Here is an 18,153-nt window from a genome sequence, read left to right on the forward strand (position 1 = left end):
CTATCATATTAGATCAAATTTGGTAGTTTTATCTTTTATAAAATCCAGGCATTTTTTTTAAATTTATGTACAACCAATATTGGTTTAAAAAACTTTCTTCTTAATTTTTTATGAGCGCTTAAAATGTTTATTATTTATAAAGCCTACATAAATTAAATATTGAAAAATACCTTGCAATAAATATTTGATCATAAGGCCTTTTCATCGTATAGAATTTTAAACTATACTATTTTAATGCACAAAGAGAGATGTACAAATTGATTGTAATTAATATATTCCCCTGTAAAATTATCGGAATCCAAAAATGTTTTAGTTTTCAAGAATAACTATCATATTGTCAACCTTCTCTCTCTATAAAATCCTGAGAAATTCGTCTAGTGTTAGTATCATGGATATTTTAAGAAGTATTAACTGATAATTTATTTTGGGACATCACATGAAGACGATATTAATCGATGCTATAAGATAAAAAAAATTAACTTTGTGTAACAGGTATTTACTTTCAATAAATTTCAATTAAAATAAAACTTACATTTTTGGCTGTAATCTAATTAAAAACACAGGGTCTTATACAACTGTAGGGTAAGGTAAGTTATTTTCAAGTAAAATTTAGCAATCATGTGTACGGCTGTGCCCTTTTCATCGGTTGTTTGAAGAAGCGGGGACCCGCATCACTGACGGAAGAAAGGAAGGCTAAGTTTTTTTTTATTTTTACTCCAGGAAAATTATCCTTGTGGTCTCCCTTCTTTATGTCATTCTTTCGGTGCACAGCCAGGACCTCGGGTGTCTCGTTCTTTGGACCAAGTCCTTCCAGAAGGTGGGCACGGCGGAACATTTACTGAAGTAGCTTTGGTCCCGGAGGCTCTATCGAGATCTATAGTCTGTCTCACTCTTGGACTGAACTACAGAGTGAATGGCCAACACTGTTGCCAGATCGAAACTACCCGGCTTGTTAACACTAAAAATCTTATTCGGTATGCCATTGTCAATAATAATAAATGTTAATAGATTTTTGATTATATTATATCTTGAGTTTTACTAAGACCTTTGGAAAGTGTCTACTGACAGAAATATTCTGACAGAAAAAAATTAAATAAATGTTCAACACCTATTATTATTTTACAGGAGAAACAATTTATAAAAGCTAGTTACTATTAATAACAACGCATTACATGAAAGTATGTGCTATGCTGAAAGAGCAAAACTTTTAAAAATAAGATGATATAAACAAATTGTTTACCAATTTTTTTTAAACCAAAATAACGTAATTCAATTACTTCTCCTTAGAAATAAAAAATATAATTGTTTCAAATGATGCTCTTTGGAAATACTAGAGAAAAGTCTCAAATTTGACAAAGAAAGTTTGAGAATCAAAGAGGAGACAAGTTTATACACCTCCAACAGACTCATGCTTCCGTGCTCAGTACCGCCCGTGAATAGGGATAGTTTTAAAGTTCGGATACAGATGATAAACACCGGAATTACAATACGCTGTTTTAGACATTATGGTACGCTGTGGTATACATTGTCGTGCGTTGTTATAAATTACCGTGCACTGTATTGGGACAAGGGAGCAATTATCGTACGCTGTATACGGACAAATTAGAGATTATGGTATGCCGATTACACGCAGCTTACAACCACAATAGTGACCATGCTTTTTGCCACCACTCAGATTGAACTTTTATTGAAAGCCGTTTACTGCGAGAAATGTATTACTATCACACACGTTAAGAACTTCGTCTCGCTAATCTTCTTTCATTATTTTCGTAGCCGTTTTGTGAGATATTACTTATTATCATCGACACAGTCTCTTATCATAAAATCTGAATACATGCATCTATGTTTGTATATAAAATAATTGAATGCTGATTGAGTTTTAGAGCTAGTAAGTAGAACTGCAGATGATATGTGAATAAATCATGGGTAACCTTTAATAACGGAAAGAAAATAATATTACAAACGCAAGACGTTTATTTTTTAAGTATTTAAATATTCCGTTTTGCATTTAGTCGTAATTGTTGGGAAAAAATACCGACGCAGGGCCTGTATCTAAGCCAAAAATTAATACAACCTATCTTATCTTGATTATATATACATGCATAATCTGGTCTAAAGAGTTAGCGCTAGTTGAAAATATTTTCGCGAATGTTAATAAAACATTTTGACATGAATTATTTAAGTTATTTTAGTGGCTTGAATAAAATTTTGTAATTTTTTATGTGACTCCCGTGGATTCTTTATTAAAATTCCTTGCATTATCCTGATTAAAAATAAAATATCTCAGTTAAATGAAGGCAAAGAATTGCAAAAAAAAATCATACAGGCAACTAAAATACTTAATGAAACACTGTTCAAAATTCCATTAACATTCACCATTTTTTTCTATCTCTCAATCTTAAAGCAGTGTCTTAAAATACTGACATAAAAATTTTCACTAGAAAAACATTTTTTTTACGAACATGAAAATCTTTAAATAAAAATTTATTGTAAAATTTAAATCCATCGATATTTAACAAGTATTCATTTCAGTACATTCTTGCACAATTAATGAAAACATGTAACATAAACTAAACTTTTAGTACTACCTTAATATTATATATAAAATAATTTCTTTAAAAGTCTACCTACAGAAAGCCCATTAAAATTATACTATTAATGTATATAAGGGTTTCTTTTTTGTATGGGAAATGAAATTTTATATTCAGTGAAACTGCTTACGTTATTCTTCTGCTAGGTTTTAAGTCGTTTAATTTACAAATTATGGAATAGGTAAACAAAAATTATTACACCTAAAATTACAAAGATTAATACCTAAAGTGTATACATTTATTAATACCAAACCATTTTTGCCAACGCCTCTGAAAATAAGCAATTTCTAAGACTGAATCAAGCTTCTTTGTGGAACCAACATCTCCGAGAAATTCAGGAATGTATAGCTGGTACCCAGTTCGGTTAGCTTTATACTTCATTATACTTTATGGCTGACTAAACTCTTTTCAGCGAAATAAAAGCTGCTTACATTGCCAGTCCCCCTGGTTTCTTTGGTACGATGCTCGTAATATATTTTATTTTAATTATTTTTTTAATCTTTGATTTTGTTGTTGAACTCATTCATTTTAATTAAATTTAAAAAATAAGTAAGGAAATTGATTTTGTTAATGTGATGAAATGAGGTTGATCAGCCACGCTTGCCAACGCTCGAACTCATGCGGTTCGCGTGACGTCAGAAGAGAACAAACAGCTGAGGAGCGTAGCGGAGGTCCGTGGAGTGGCTGTGGGCGGTGTGAGTGGGGCGATCCTTGATGTGGAATGGATCACCAGCTGAGGTTTTTTCTCTGTCAGCCCACGATCAGATTGGTGAATGTTCCGCCCTTGGTGGTGGTCGTCGTGTCTCTTGGAGCAAGCTTGGAGGGTTCCCTTAGCCCTGAGAAGAGCTGACGCCGTGAGCGACGATGAGGCTTGGTAAGCCTCCACAGGTCCACGGGTTTTCTGGGTGACTGAGGGGGTCCCCGGAATTTTACGGTGGATCACGGTAGCCGCCAGCAATGCTGATGAGGTCCAAGGGCCGAGGACACTTTTAGGGCCGAATTCAGAGAGCTCTTTCGACGGTTATCCACACACCGAAAGGCTTTTCCATTGAAGCTGCTCGGCAGAGACGTTTTTCAGTGGTTGGTTGACTGTTGGATAAGGAGAGCCAACCACTTGAAAGTGAATGTGGTCTGAAGCTCATTCGAATGCCTGTTCAGTTGAAAATCGGCGGAGCAGTTGATGGTTTTAATATATAATTCCCACATAAAAACGTGTTCATGTATGTTTGTAATTGTTTAAAACAATTTTGTCATATGTCAGATATGTAAAATATGGCTTGGAATTAAATATGCGTTTTTAAAGAAATCGTTTCGCCCGCAAAGTGTGCATCAGACACGTGTTTTGTAGCGATGGCAGAAGATTTGGATGAATTTCCAAATCACATTGACGAGGTTTTTGAATTTTTTGATGATCTTAAAAATGAAAATCCAGTTCCGCGAAGGTATATAAGAAATTTAGCAGGCCCGTTTTATTTTTGTCGGGATCAAGAGTTCGAAACACAATTTTTTTTCTCTGTAAGAAACTGCATCTGTTTTGTTTTTTTTGTTTTTTTTCGATTACGGTTTTGTGCTTTCTCACGAGATCAAAAATAATCGTTTTTTCATCTGGAGAAAACAATATAATTTTAGGCAACGTATCCATCTTAAGAACATTTCTCAACCTCGTGTAGGGTTACCAGACGTCCGGCAAAAGAAGGACATGTCCTCCTTTTTATGTATTTTTTTGCGTCCGGCCGGATTTTCCTTAATGCTCCAAAAGTCCGGTTTTTTTATAAAGTGAGATAATTCCTGCAGTTACACTATGGGCAAAGCGCGCGCTGTCCGCAGAGTCATCCCACGAGTAAGTAGTACTATGACAGCTTGACAGGTAGCAGCACATGCAGAAGCACGTGTTTTTAATATGCTGTATATGCGTAGTTTGTTTGATTCTTTATACTGAAACTGTATTAAATGCAAAAACATTGTAAAATATCGTACTCCATTTTAATTAATTCATGGTTTTTTTAAAAAATATATATATTGTCCTCCTTTTTAGTGAAATGTCCTCCTTTTGCGAGATGAATGTCGTCCTTTTTTATTATCAGTGTCTGGTAATCCTAACCTCGTGTCCAATCCAAACAAAATATTATTTTCAGCGGGAGAGCAAACAAAAGACAATCGAAATTAAATAGGGCGCTTTTCCACACACACTCCAAGTACTTGATCAAAGAAAATTTTTGTGCCATGTTGCCAGATCTTCACTGAAAGTGGATGGGAACAAGCTTTCAGCTGGCAGTCATTCGAAAGGCGTTTTTGAAGTATGAGAGGTGGAGAGTCTGCCAGATGAATGAGAGTTGGATGCGCTTTCGAAGGTCAACTCTGAATTCGGGCCTTAAACTGTCTGGTTAGCTGAGTGAGCTGGAGGGTTCCTGATGGTGATGATGCTTGGGATGGGTAGCCTCAGCATCTCGCCGTAGCCGAGGCTTTAGACGCTTTACCGGTTACGTAAACGGCGTATCCGTTTCCACGAAAATGGTGGGGCCTCAGGGTGGCAGGGCCTAATGGCTACGAGCACTGGGTTACAAACGTAACCCCCCTGCCGAATTATGTACATACATACATACATACATACATACATACATACATACATACATACACACACACATACATATACATACGAACGAGTGGTAGGCATCGGACGCGCGGGCTATCGCACCCATGGCCACCGGGACGAACTTCCTGAAGCACGAACGAGCCAGTATTCTACGATAACTTCAGCTGCACGATCTGAAGTAAAGACTCAGCTTTTATTATCTTAAGCCTACCCAATGTGAAGATATATACGTGCCAGTGCACGAACAAGCGTATTTTCGTAGACTTCGTATTCAGTGGCAGTATTGACTGTCCTGTGATGTTTAACTATATATATATAATAAACTTGTCTTTGGGTCAGCGAAGGGAAACTTCGCGGAGTTTAATAAAACTTTTTGGTGTTGCCGCCAAGCTACGTTGTGACAAGTTAAGCCACGTTTGTAGCAAGTCAAGTTACAGGGGAGCATTATACAAAACCTGCTATGAATATTTGAGTATACATAATAATACGCCCAGCTGTCTCGAAGAGTTTTGATTAAACAATTATGGTGGAAGTTAGTAAGAAAACATAGTGTTGGGCGAGCGTTGGAACTGTTGGGAAAGCTCTAGTACCTTATGGATATATATGCATAGAGTTTTTAGCTAACAATGGGCACTATAATGCATAAACCAAATAAATTTTTAATACCTTTCTTCATGCAGTGTATTATAAAGAAATATCTTAAACTGTGTATATTAATTGTTAAAATGTTTTAACGTATTTATATAATTTTAGCTTGGCCAGTTATTTTAGGTTCCATATAATTATGATTGGTTTGAATATGTACTTTATATTTACTTTCACATGACGACCTGTTTATACTTTAGCGTTAATTCACAATCTTAGTTTGTGCAAGATTTTATGTATTTATGGCATTAAATTTACGTATGGGCTTATGCATTTACATGCCTGGTTACTGCCATAGTTCGCTATTTATTTATGTTTCGAAAGGAATAAATGCGCTCACGTTTTTTTTTTTTTTAAAAAGTATATTTCTGTAACATTTTTTTTTTAAGCACTATTCCCCTTAGGCTCTACATTTGTTTTCTCTGGCACATTTTCAAGTTTAATGTGTGTTTTGACACACCACTATCTAGGAGTAAAAGATTTAATGAATTGTTTACAAATTTTTATAATCAATACTTTCTGGGGTATTTTGCTCACTCGGTAGCAAGTGTGGATGGTCGGCCTTCACCTTGGGTTTGGGGGTAAGGGCGGCTACAGGAAGTTAAAAAAAATGCTAAAAAAATATCACTGTTATTATTTTCACTTAGCATACATGCATTTCAATAGTTACACGAAATATTGTAATGTTTTTATTAAAATATTTTAATATACTTGTACCCACCTCCAAAGAATAACAGTGTATTAAAAACTACGATCACCATAAATTGTTGTTTGCTTAGAGTCAGGCCAATAAACACTGGCGAAGCACATTGGTTTTAAGTTATTTTAACCTCCACGCCGCTATATGCCACTACTCTAACAAGTCTCACGTACTTTAAGCAACATTGTACTAATTAAGTAGGCACACTCCACGCCTCCAGGTTTTCTGACAGTACTTGTCTCACTTATTTCTTACCAGTTTCCCTTATTGTCCCTTTACAATATTCGCTTAGAGTTGTTTACCACATTTCATTATGAACTCAAAGTTTAACTTTTAGATAATATCGGCAAAAGGCGAGGGAAAATTATAATTATTATTGATCTTTCTAATCATAATTACTTATAAAGTGGTTTTTTTTCTAATTGACACAGGGATTTTAAACTAACCTCAATTTTTTCAAAAATATAAAACAAAATAAAAAAGACTATTTTATACCAATCAACATTTTGAAATAAAGAAGAATATTTTTTTTTTTAATATTTGGCAATCTAGGAACTCCAAATAAAATTACACAATTGTCATTTATGATATGTGTAAGGTTTATCTCCAGCTGTTTAAAGTTGTGTATTACATAGCTTCATGATAATTTTCATGGCTCATCCTCAAATTATATCGATTCTGTTAAATATGAGTGATACTGCATGAGTATAATATGTATATGAGTACATTGAGTACAAACGTGAATAGAGCTGCAAAACATGAAAGTATAGATATAAATAATAAAATTAATTTTAATAATTTTAATTTAATGTTCAATCCAGGTATTTATTGCTAAATTAAAATGAATACCGTAGGGTAAGTAACAAAGGAAAAATAATATTTATTTTATTTAGTGTTCAGTCCAGGGATTTCTTGCGAAACGAAGAGCAATTCTTTGTTTTTCATCACGGAATTTCGACTCTCAAATTGATGTCATAAGTTGGATGAACTCTGCAAAAGAATGGATTATTATTAGCTACAATTATAATTTACAACATAGATACTAGTTGTAAAATTCTATTATTTATTTGCATAAACGGCTTGGAAACTGCTTATTCTATAATGTGAATAGTATTTGGCTGATTACCGATATTTGATTCCACAATGTAAATTAGGTTTTATACCTCCAGATGTTTCTAAGTTACAGTGAGAAAAAAGAGCAGATAACTGACCACATAACAGTTCTTTAATATAGGTGTACAACCAGCAACATAAATAATATAGATATAACCTTATTACACGGTTTATAAAAATCCAATACATTGCAGAAACAAATGCATGGTACCAATAGTCCATCAGATGATTGTCCCTATGTTAGTAGTCACTGGATTCAGATTTTTACGATCATGATTTTATTTTCTCGCTGTGAAGGTTACTTACTCATCAAACAGTGAGCTACTTTTAAAATACGTGTCTCAGAACCAAAAAAAAATCTAGGTTAAGATTTGGGAAACTTAAAAGGTGAAGAAAATATTTTTTCAATGATACTGTTTAATATAAAACTCCTCATATATGCTTATAGGCAGCGAGAAGATGCCTATGGAACATAACATGGTAACTGGCTTCAGGTTTGTCTAACTCAGCTAAATATTTCAAATGATGCTCTGATTACTGTCGCTAATTACTTTCAAAAAGATTTTAATTGAATTACGATGCAATAGCTTGATAGAAAAAAACTATTAATACACAATCTGAAATAAAAATATTGCCAAATTTGGACTTATGCCAGTTTGGCCCTGAGATACAGAACTGGTACCATATAGCAGAACTGCCTCTTTTTTTTTTTGCATAAGTATATATATTTTAACCTAAACTATAATAAATAAATAAAAAACGTTTAAGTATACACAAGCCAAGCCATTGAAACATTAAATATGTAACACTTCTTGAATAATTGAACTACAATAGAGAATTAAAACCGTTTTACAAATACAATTGAAACTATAATTTTAATAATATTTAGTACACGTTTTGAAGTTGACACAATTCAAGTAATAATTTGGTACATGATTGAAAGAAGTTAGGGTGCTAATATGTGCAATACTTGGCATGCTAATGATTATAGTAAAATGATAACGAACACAAAACCCTTTCTCAATATGGAAAAAAAAATGTTTGCGTTATAGGATCCTTAATATGAAATAATTTTTCAATATACTTTACGTATTAACCTTCATACAGCTGCGGTTTGTTTTTCCCAATTTCTAACTATCAAGACTTAAAATTAAAAAAAAAGACAGTGATATTTCGATAACTTAGTACATATTTACTATGTACTCAGTAGTAGACATGTTTCTCCAAACTTATTTCAAAGAAATAATTTAATGACGGTAACAACTTATGCAGGGGTTGTATAAATTTGTTCAATTAAACAGTTCTTGGACGTTCAGTGCTTCATATTTAATCATTATTATCTTATTTCAAAAAAATAATAAAATAATCATTCAGATCCAGTTTAATTTCAAAGCCGTATACCAGCCTTGGAAAGCACTAGATATAAAGTCGTATTTACTTTCATCTTATTTTTTCGTAAAAACCTGCAGCCAAAGTTCTGTGTGTGTGTGTGTGTGTATATATATATATATATCTTTATATATATAAGAAGACTTGTCGATACTACACTGTTACAAATATCAGTAAATTTACGGACTTTACAATGAATATTTTGACTCAAATAAACAAAGACTTCGTAATTTCAAATAACTTAATATTCGAAGAAACTACTCCTTCCTTTTTTTTAAATACCCATTGTACGTTTCGTTATATAAAACACACGTGGACAAAAGAAGAGTGTTAGCCAGTTTTTGTCAATATACCAAGAACATTCTTCTGGATTCAAATTTCAAAGTAAGTGAACATAGTGTCCGTAAAAATTCACGAAGATCGCTGGATGGTTTTTTTTTAACCAGCGTTCTTCGTGAATTTCGACGGGATCATCGCCACCCCGTGCGATCCCCGAAACCTACCCTCGTAGTTGACGATGCCGTCCCCGTCGGGGTCCGCGTCCTTCAGCATCTCCTCCACCTCCGTCTTGTTCATCCTCTCCCCCAGCGTGGTCATCACGTACTTGAGCTCCTCCGTGCTGATCAGCCCGTCGCCGTCCACGTCGAACACGCGGAAGGCCTCGCGCAGCTCCTCGGCCGTGTCCACGCGGCGGTAGTGCTTCTGCATGACGGCCAGCAGCTCGTCGTACGTGATGGCGTCCCCTGCAAGCACCCTCCCTCTGAGCTCGCCACATCCGTCGCTTGCACGTTTGAATATATCGCACACCGAGAATAATAGGGCCACATCTAAAAAAAAAAAAAAAAATTTTACATGAGAGTGAATAATTGAATGTTTATTCTTAGCCTCAGCAATCAGGAAGTGCATAATGTCGGCTCTGTATCTATGGCACAAGTCAAAATATGGCCATGGTGTATTCCAACCCACCCTCAGCTGTACGAATAATAAGGCCGCATGTCAACATGTGGCTGTATTATTCTGATTTCTGTTTTACAAATTTAAAATGTAATAAGGACATATCTCATCTCAGGTGAATATTTATTGTACTACATACATGGCCTTGTTATACCGAACAGATATAGCCATAGACATTACAAATATACAAAAATGTAAAAAAATTTTTTTTGAGATGTGGCCCTATTATTCTCGTTGTACGATATATACTGTATAGAAGTCGCGAGTGGATAGGATTTACTCTACGTTTTTCAGGAGCGTATGATGAGCAGCTTGGGAACTTCACCTATGCAGGGCGCTGCCGTAATAACGCCCTGTATCGTCTTAGGTTATTATTTACATGTTAGAGCGCTGCACTGTCGACCGCTGTCATTACCCGCACCCCCCCCCCCTTCAATCATTCACTGTAGCTCAAGGTCGTTCAACGAGAGGGGGAAGGTGTGTTTGAAGAGTTCGACACTTGTCCGCTAGGGACCACCACAAGTCGATGCCCTAGAGATGGTGGCGATTGCGGCGGTGAATTAACCAACTACCTCAAACCGTATTAGAAATTTTAACCTGGGCTGGCGACTTCTATACAGTACATATATATTCAAAGCTTGCACGGACGCCAAGATATAGTTTGTGATGCTACAATAAAGATATTCAACTCTGTATAACACATGGAAAGGTTTTTTTTAGACACATGAAATACGTTTGGCTATCGATAAATTTATATTTTAGTCGATGTTTCATTCAAACTTATTTTTTTTAAATAATGGAGAAGATAATCAAATATTCAAAAATTTGACTTTATTTAGTTTCATAATGCTTATTATGTGTGCAGATAACACTGGAGGTACTGGGACAACATAAAGCATATATTACCGGGTAAGAATCCGAACCAAGTGATACTGCGTTTTGTAGTGTTATGGTTGTTTTCATGTAAATGTGAAGCTTAAAAAAATCTGAAATTTCACATGAATATTTGTTCAATTTACAAAAAAAACTAATTACATATTGGGGCCTCATACTTTCGCGGGGCTCCAGGCCATAAACTTTTACAAGGCGCAAAATTTTTGGAAAAGGGCCCCACCATAGTGTCTGTGGAATGGGGATATGGAATAATTCTAGAGAAATTATGGTTCTGGGGCCCTATCTCTGAATATATGAAGAATTTACTCACTGAAACCACGTTGTTGAAAACAATCAGGAACTTGAAATTCGTCCATGGTTTTGCTGATTTAACTTCAGAAATTATCATGTTTTTTTTTTTTATTTGAATAACCTTATTAACTAACAAACGTATGCGTGTTAATTTAAAGAGTGAATTATTTGTTTAAGGTTATTGTGCTTATATTCTTTATTTTACTACGCAGTATGAAATAAATAAACCAACACTTCGTAATGGAGTATAACTTATCACTACATTATGATAAAATAAATTAATAATGCAGTTTTGCTTAAGGTAAAATTTGCAATATTAATTTGTATCAAATGTTTTAAATTTTTTTTCTAGTTACAAGATTAGAACAAAATTAAAATAAAATATCATTGGTTTCGAGTTTCACGCTTTTTCACTGGGATATAGAGACGCGTTAAAGTGATATTTTTGTGTAATGTGTTTATTAATGTTATATATTTAACGTATTTTAAAATATGTGATTACTCTTTGTTGTACCCATTTATTTACAGGAAGTATTAGAGAATAAATTTGCTACTATAAATTTTCACTTGGCATCCTCCGATGTTCACGAATTGGAATATACATACCTATGTTTATACTGCCACACGTGGTTCCACCATGTTGACGACTTTGGTTCGTTGGGACCGATGACGGGTTACCTCGCCTGTGGATCTCATTATGGTATTCTCAAATACTAATTAAAAGCCACTGGCGGGAGTTACACCGTACCTCGTCGCTAACGTCTACATATCGTCAATTTCCAAGCTCCCGTGCATGAGGCTACAATCACTGGCCAAAATGAATGAATTGGTCAAGTGAAACCATCCACAGGCACTATTATTAATGGGGTTAGCCTCATGTCTGGGAAGCTTGTAAAATTATGATCCGGTTGTAGAGAACACCCGTGGCTTGTCGCTGGTGTTTGAGAATACGACACGGACACACGGGCGGGAAACCCTCTCATTCCGCCTACTCTCAGGGTGCATTTGGGAATCCCTTCCCTGGCACAGCCCTTGGCTTGGGGTGTACTTCGAGGAGCGACTCGGACAGGTGGAGAGAGAATTGGCCCAGAACCTACTTCGTTTTGCTTTAGCAATTGCTGGAGTGTTCGATCGTTTAAAAGTCACGGTTATCAATTGCAGAAAAAGAATGGGGTGTGGCTGTGTCATGGACACGGCCGTGTGTTGTACGTGAATACGTGTACGCAATAGGCAATTTTTTCTATACAAAATATAAAGATCGTTATTTTTTATTTTAAAAACATATATATTCACTGTAACTATTTTACACTAATTTTTCATACATGTAATCGATATATTTTGACGAGAGCTTACGATTGAAACTCAAACGAACGTCGTAGCTTCTGCGAGTCAAAAGTTATACCTACTAAATAGAAATCTCGAAACGCATCAAAATGACCTCAAAATGGCGGCGCTTCCCCCTCCACTGCGCGAGATGCGTCACAGTACTCACTTAGCGTAACGAATTATTTGATCTTTAGCTATCCACTGGTGCAATTAAATTTTGGATGAAGATGATAAATATGTAGCTGCAACACCAAACAGTATCCCCGGATTTTTTTATCATTCGGTTTGTTGAATTTCCTCCCACTATGGGAGCAATTTTAAAGACGTATTCACGTCAAAAACTATTTGGATGTCGATAAATCGTTATTTAGAACGCATGCATTATTTTGAAATAGTTGTTTCCACGACATTTAAGGACTTTTTTCTACAATATAACTCAATTACTCCTTTGAATTTGTTATTCTGCCAAACAAATTTTCAACAGCTATTAATTTAGTGTAATATCCTGGGTGAAAAAAAGTCGTGCCAGTCATCATGATTACATATAATTGCGCGCCTTTTTACACTCATTTTGATACATTAGGTAAATATTTTTTGGAAATATTTGTGGGTAGAGCAACAAATGCAAGGGAAGTATAAAGATAAGATTGTAGAAAAAATCCCTTAAAAAATAATTACGAAGAAGGAAAAATCAACTTGATGAGTGAGAACGCGTCTTAAGTGATTGAATAACTGTGAAGATATTATGAACGGATGTTGTGAATTATATCACTGCCTTATTCAGCTACTAATCACGCATATTTAATTAAAAACCGAAGTGAAACAACGTCTTTTTCAACATGAAATATTTAAAAAATCTGAAATACGCAAGAAGTTTACCTTTTCATTAAAATATTATTTAAATAAACATATTTTTTTTAAATTACAAAGCAATCACTTTTGGGGTTATGCAAATTTAACACAAATCATGATATGTACTAAAGAATACTTTACAATTTGGTTAATAAATTGGTGGTGTGTGTACTCACCATGAAGGTCGTATTCTTCAACAATACCATCGATGTCAGCTTGTGTAGGGTTCATTCCCAGAGACCTCATGACGTAAAGCAACTCCTTCGTTAGGATGCTGCCGTCTCCATCCTTGTCGAAAAATTCGAACATTTCCTTGATCTCAGCAATCTGCTTCTCTGTGAGAGGTGGTGGTGGCTCCTCTGGTTCCTCTTCGTCCGCCTGCTCTGCTTGTTCAGACTCCTTCACTTCTGTTCCTGCAGTATCCTTCTTTTCGGTTCCTGCCGTATCTTCTGTAGCATCTTGCGCTTCAGTTGCTGTATCATCCTGCGGCTCAGTTACTGCACCATCCTGAGGCTCAGTTACTTCACCATCCTGCGGCTCAGTTACTGCACCATCTTGCAGCTCAGTTACTGCACCATCCTGCGGCTCAGTTACTTCACCATCCTGCGGCTCAGTTGCCGCACCATCCTGCGGCTCAGTTGCCGCACCATCCTGCGGCTCAGTTACCGCACCATCCTGCGGCTCAGTTACCGCACCATCCTGCAGCTCAGTTACTGCACCATCCTGCGGCTCAGTTACTGCACCATCCTGCGGCTCAGTTACTGCACCATCCTGCGGCTCAGTCACTGCACCATCCTGCGGCTCAGTTGCTGTGCCATCCTGTGGCTCAGTTACTGCACCCTCCTGCGGCTCAATTACTGCACCATCCGGCGCATCTGTCACTGCACCATCTGACGTCTCAGTTACTGCACCATCCTGCGGCTCAGTTACTACAGCATCTGGTTTCTCAGTTACTGCACTATCAGGCGCATCTTTTACTGCAGCATCTGGTGTCTCAGTTACTCCACCATCAGGTGCATCTGTTACTGCAGCATCTGGTGCCTCAGTTACTGCACCATCAGGCGCATCTTTTACTCCAGTTATTGCAGGAGCTTGTTCTTCAGCTTGTGCAGTATCCTGCTCGGCTGTTTTCGTACTATCCCCATCCGTAATCGGAGTACTTTCTTGCTCCTCTACTTGTGTTTTAGCTTCTTTTTCTGTAGAAGGAGTGTCCTGCTCTGTGGCTTGTGGTACGTCTTCTGTGTCCGCCATTTTCTTTACTATCTAGTCACGTCCAGTATATCTCTATCTCTCCGCGTGTCCTGCGTCTCTGTTGTTGATGTGTCCTGCAGATAGCATACAATTAAAATATGATAATGTTAGAATGCTGATACTAATAACTTATCGCAAAAATATAGACGTGCCATTATAGTACTAAATGTCATTGGCACACAGAATAATTCCTCGATGATGTATGCAAAAATTAAGGCTGCTCGCTTTTATTTTTACTGACGATTCAATTAAAAAATATTTCGAAATATTTTCAGAATATTAAAAATATATACAGTTATAATTGATGTAAGTGAAACAAAGACAGAAACCTCCTCGATTTTTACACTCCACCAAGAATCTTATACATTCCGTTAAATATTCAATATTTTTAAAATGTAAAACTGCATTGCGATATTTCTATTATTTCATTAGCTACGGCAGAATTTTTTTACAGTCGCATATTCACACAAGGATGTGATCTTCGCCTTGTTGAATTCTTGAAACAGGACGTTCAAATCGCATTTTATTTTAAGTTCCCAACTTTTTCATGATCATTCTATAAAACGTTAATTCGATACTTTAAGAAGTTCTCCATAAGTTAACCGTTTTATCGGGCTACTAAATATGCTCTAATAAACTCGTGTTTAATAGTTGGAAGAAATTATGTGAACTGTAGGAATATATGTGTCACGTGGTAATGTACGGTATCTAATACGCTTTACACATCTTTGAGATGTGAACTTAAATATGTTATGTTCTATATTTAGTTATTTTAATTTATTTTAAACGATGCTTTGATATTGTCAAAACGAAAATATCACTTCGAGTGGAATACTTCGACTACATTTAGATATTTTCCGTTATCTCATTGTTATTCTATTAATCCTTATTAAAATGTAAATAAAGCTGCGTAAATTTGGGTATTGTCTTCGAAGCGTAGCCTATACTGTTTTTCACTAGGAATATACCTGATCCCGTTGTCGCTACCTATATGACGTCGTGGCTTTTTAGAACACAAAGAAATAATCAAAAAAACTTAGTTTTCACACGCTACACACATCCCTAGATTTACCCTAACGGGATGGTTTCTTTATTCCTACTATTTTGTGAAAAATAATAGTTTATTGCTTACATTACTATACCAGCACCGGACGTCGTGGCGTCTTGGAATGAAAAGTAATTAAAAACGGAAAATTTGTTTTTAAAGTACTAAAGACGTATCTTAATTTATCCTGACAAAATGGTTTCTTAATTCTAATGGTTCGTGAAGAATAACAGTTTGAATCTTACATTACAATACCTGTGTTTTCACACTTCCATCGCCAGTCATTGTTTACCCGCGATCATGTATAACTTTGTTTAAAACAACTGTAGTCAACTATGGAGGATTAAATATACGCTATTTCTTTCGTTGCATGTATTGAAGTTTATTCCTGGAATCTGAAGGCTTGGTCCCTATTACATAATCCTGATGGCTTGATCCTGTGGTACAATTACGCTTGCTGTTTTAATTCAGTACTTCAAAAGATCCTGATCACATGAAATTAATGGCTTGATCCTGTGGTACATGATGCTTGCTGTTTTAATTCGGTACGATGAAAGTTCCTGTACATAAAATAATTGTTATATAATAATAAATTATGATCGTAAGTCGAATAAAAAGAATTTTTTCAAACTACAATCATAATTTTTTGTTATTTTACAATTTCTTTTTTGTGTAGATCTTAGGACGTACTGAACTAAAACAGCAAGTATCATGTACTACAGGATCAGGCCAACAGGATCGTGTCATCAGAATGAAGTCTTCAGGATCCACGGATTAATTTGAATACATGAAACACCAGCCATTTCAAACACAGAATCTACGACAGCTGTAATCAAAAATTCCCTGGAAAGACCGCAAAATTCATTATGCCAGCTACTTCAGTGCACAGCACGTATTCTTCACATAAAAAAAAAAGGAAAAAACCTACGTTTACAATTCAATTCAAATTTTTGGCTCCCATTAGACTCGTTCGTTACAACGTAACTCAAAATAGTACGTACTTTAAAGGCAATGTTGCAAAACAAACATTTCGTATTACCATTACTTATGCTAATAGGTAAAACAACAAGCATAAGATATACCTAAGCATTAAAAATTCATTACAATTGCAAAACAATCGTTATTCAAACGAATTTCATTATTACAACAACACCTACATTGGCTAAAGTTCTCCAAAAAATTGAAAAAAAACCCACACGGGAAAAAATGAATGTCGACGATTGCGTGAATACATAGGTATTGTAATGTAATCTGTAAACAGTTATTTTTTTACAAACCAGTCGTAATTACGTAACCTTACTTTCAGGGTTAATTTAGGACCGTTTCTAGTATATGGAAAACATATATTACTAGTTATCGCAGGTAAACAATGACTTTTGCGGCAGTATGAAAGCACAGGTATTATAATGTAAGGTATAAAATTTTAATTTTTCCACAAACTAGTAGAAATTACGAAACCATCCCTTATGAATAAATTAAGGGATGTGTGTAGTGTGTGAAAACAGTAGGGTGGCAACAAAACGATCAGGGATATCTTTTGTGGGAAAAAAATCTTGGCTATGCTTTTAAACCACAACAGAAATTTACATCATCATATTTACATTACAGGTAATGTTTACAGTAATTGTATACCAACCACAAACCGATAAATGCGATTGATTTACTATACCTAGCCTAACCATTAAAATGGTCACTTCTGTTTAAACAATAGGACTATCACAAATACAGTTTTACACGATGATTTGGAAAAAATCAAGGATATAAAATGCATTTTAAAATTTTCTTAGCATTTATTTTGATGTGTCCCTATCCTTAATATTTACCTACATTATGACGTCTATGTGGTGAGGGGTAGGGGTTGTTATAACTTATTTAATGGTTATACTTTATTAATTTTTACATATATTTGTGTGATTGTTTAATGAATTCGAGTACAGATTGTTGGACAATTTAATTGTAGCAGACTAGGATTTTTTTTTTAAATTGTTAGAAATCTGATAATTATCTGTCAAAATGATCAAAATTCTACTTACGTCACATAACACTGGCAATTTTTCTGTGGTAATTATAAATCAGTAATCACGATAAGAAATCCATGCCAATCCGTTAGCTCACCATTGCTAAAAAAAATATACACTTGAAAATTTTTGTGCCAAAAATATATGTACAAAAATGTATGGAAAATACAGCAAATTTACAAAAACATATTATGTTTAAACAACTACCATAGAGATAATACAAGAAATGAAGCAGTTTTGTAAACCAAATTTATTGTGCAAACCGCAAATCTGTTTGAAATGTTTTCGCTTCGCACAAATAAAACATACTTAAATTCTATGCCTAACATATAAAACCAGGGTTTGCCACGTCTGCATGATTACATAGTAAGTGTATGAAGACTTTTTTTCCCTTCAGTTAACTGTTGCGCCATATTGATTATAGGCCCAGAATATTGGATGAAGTGTAGTTTTTACATTGTGGAAACAGTTTTAAATGATAGTATTTTTAT

At 35.2% G+C, this 18,153-nt stretch overlaps 1 protein-coding gene across 2 annotated transcripts; it reads right to left on the reverse strand.

Moving 5' to 3' along the window:
* Positions 1-7,053: 7,053 nt before the first annotated feature.
* Positions 7,054-17,938, reverse strand: LOC134542516 (uncharacterized). 2 transcript variants are annotated; one of them, XM_063386882.1, is made up of 5 exons: positions 17,678-17,938; positions 13,996-14,673; positions 13,525-13,893; positions 9,535-9,774; positions 7,111-7,519 (listed from the first exon to the last, which is right to left on the reverse strand). In XM_063386882.1, exons 2-5 carry the CDS (start codon positions 14,597-14,599, stop codon positions 7,491-7,493), a joined length of 1,242 nt encoding a protein of 413 aa, XP_063242952.1. In that variant the 5' UTR covers positions 14,600-14,673; positions 17,678-17,938; the 3' UTR covers positions 7,111-7,490. The 2 variants fall into 2 exon arrangements, with proteins under 2 accessions (XP_063242951.1, XP_063242952.1); XM_063386881.1 differs by having other exon boundaries at positions 7,054-7,519; positions 13,525-14,673.
* Between the last annotated feature and the right edge of the window lie 215 nt (positions 17,939-18,153).

Source organism: Bacillus rossius, assembly GCF_032445375.1.
Source record: "Bacillus rossius redtenbacheri isolate Brsri chromosome 4 unlocalized genomic scaffold, Brsri_v3 Brsri_v3_scf4_2, whole genome shotgun sequence".
In the NCBI taxonomy this organism is placed as follows: Eukaryota; Metazoa; Arthropoda; class Insecta; order Phasmatodea; family Bacillidae; genus Bacillus; species Bacillus rossius.

Excerpts from the sequence above, each read along its gene's own strand:
- LOC134542516 (XM_063386881.1), bottom strand. The coding sequence starts at position 14,599 with ATGGCGGACACAGAAGACGTACCACAAGCCACAGAGCAGGACACTCCT. Across the intron at positions 9,775-13,524 it reads TGAAGAATACGACCTTCATG|GGGACGCCATCACGTACGAC; the intron begins GTGAGTACACAC and ends GGGTGCTTGCAG. Across the intron at positions 7,520-9,534 it reads CGGCATCGTCAACTACGAGG|AGTTCATCCAACTTATGACA; the intron begins GTAGGTTTCGGG and ends ATTCTTTTGCAG.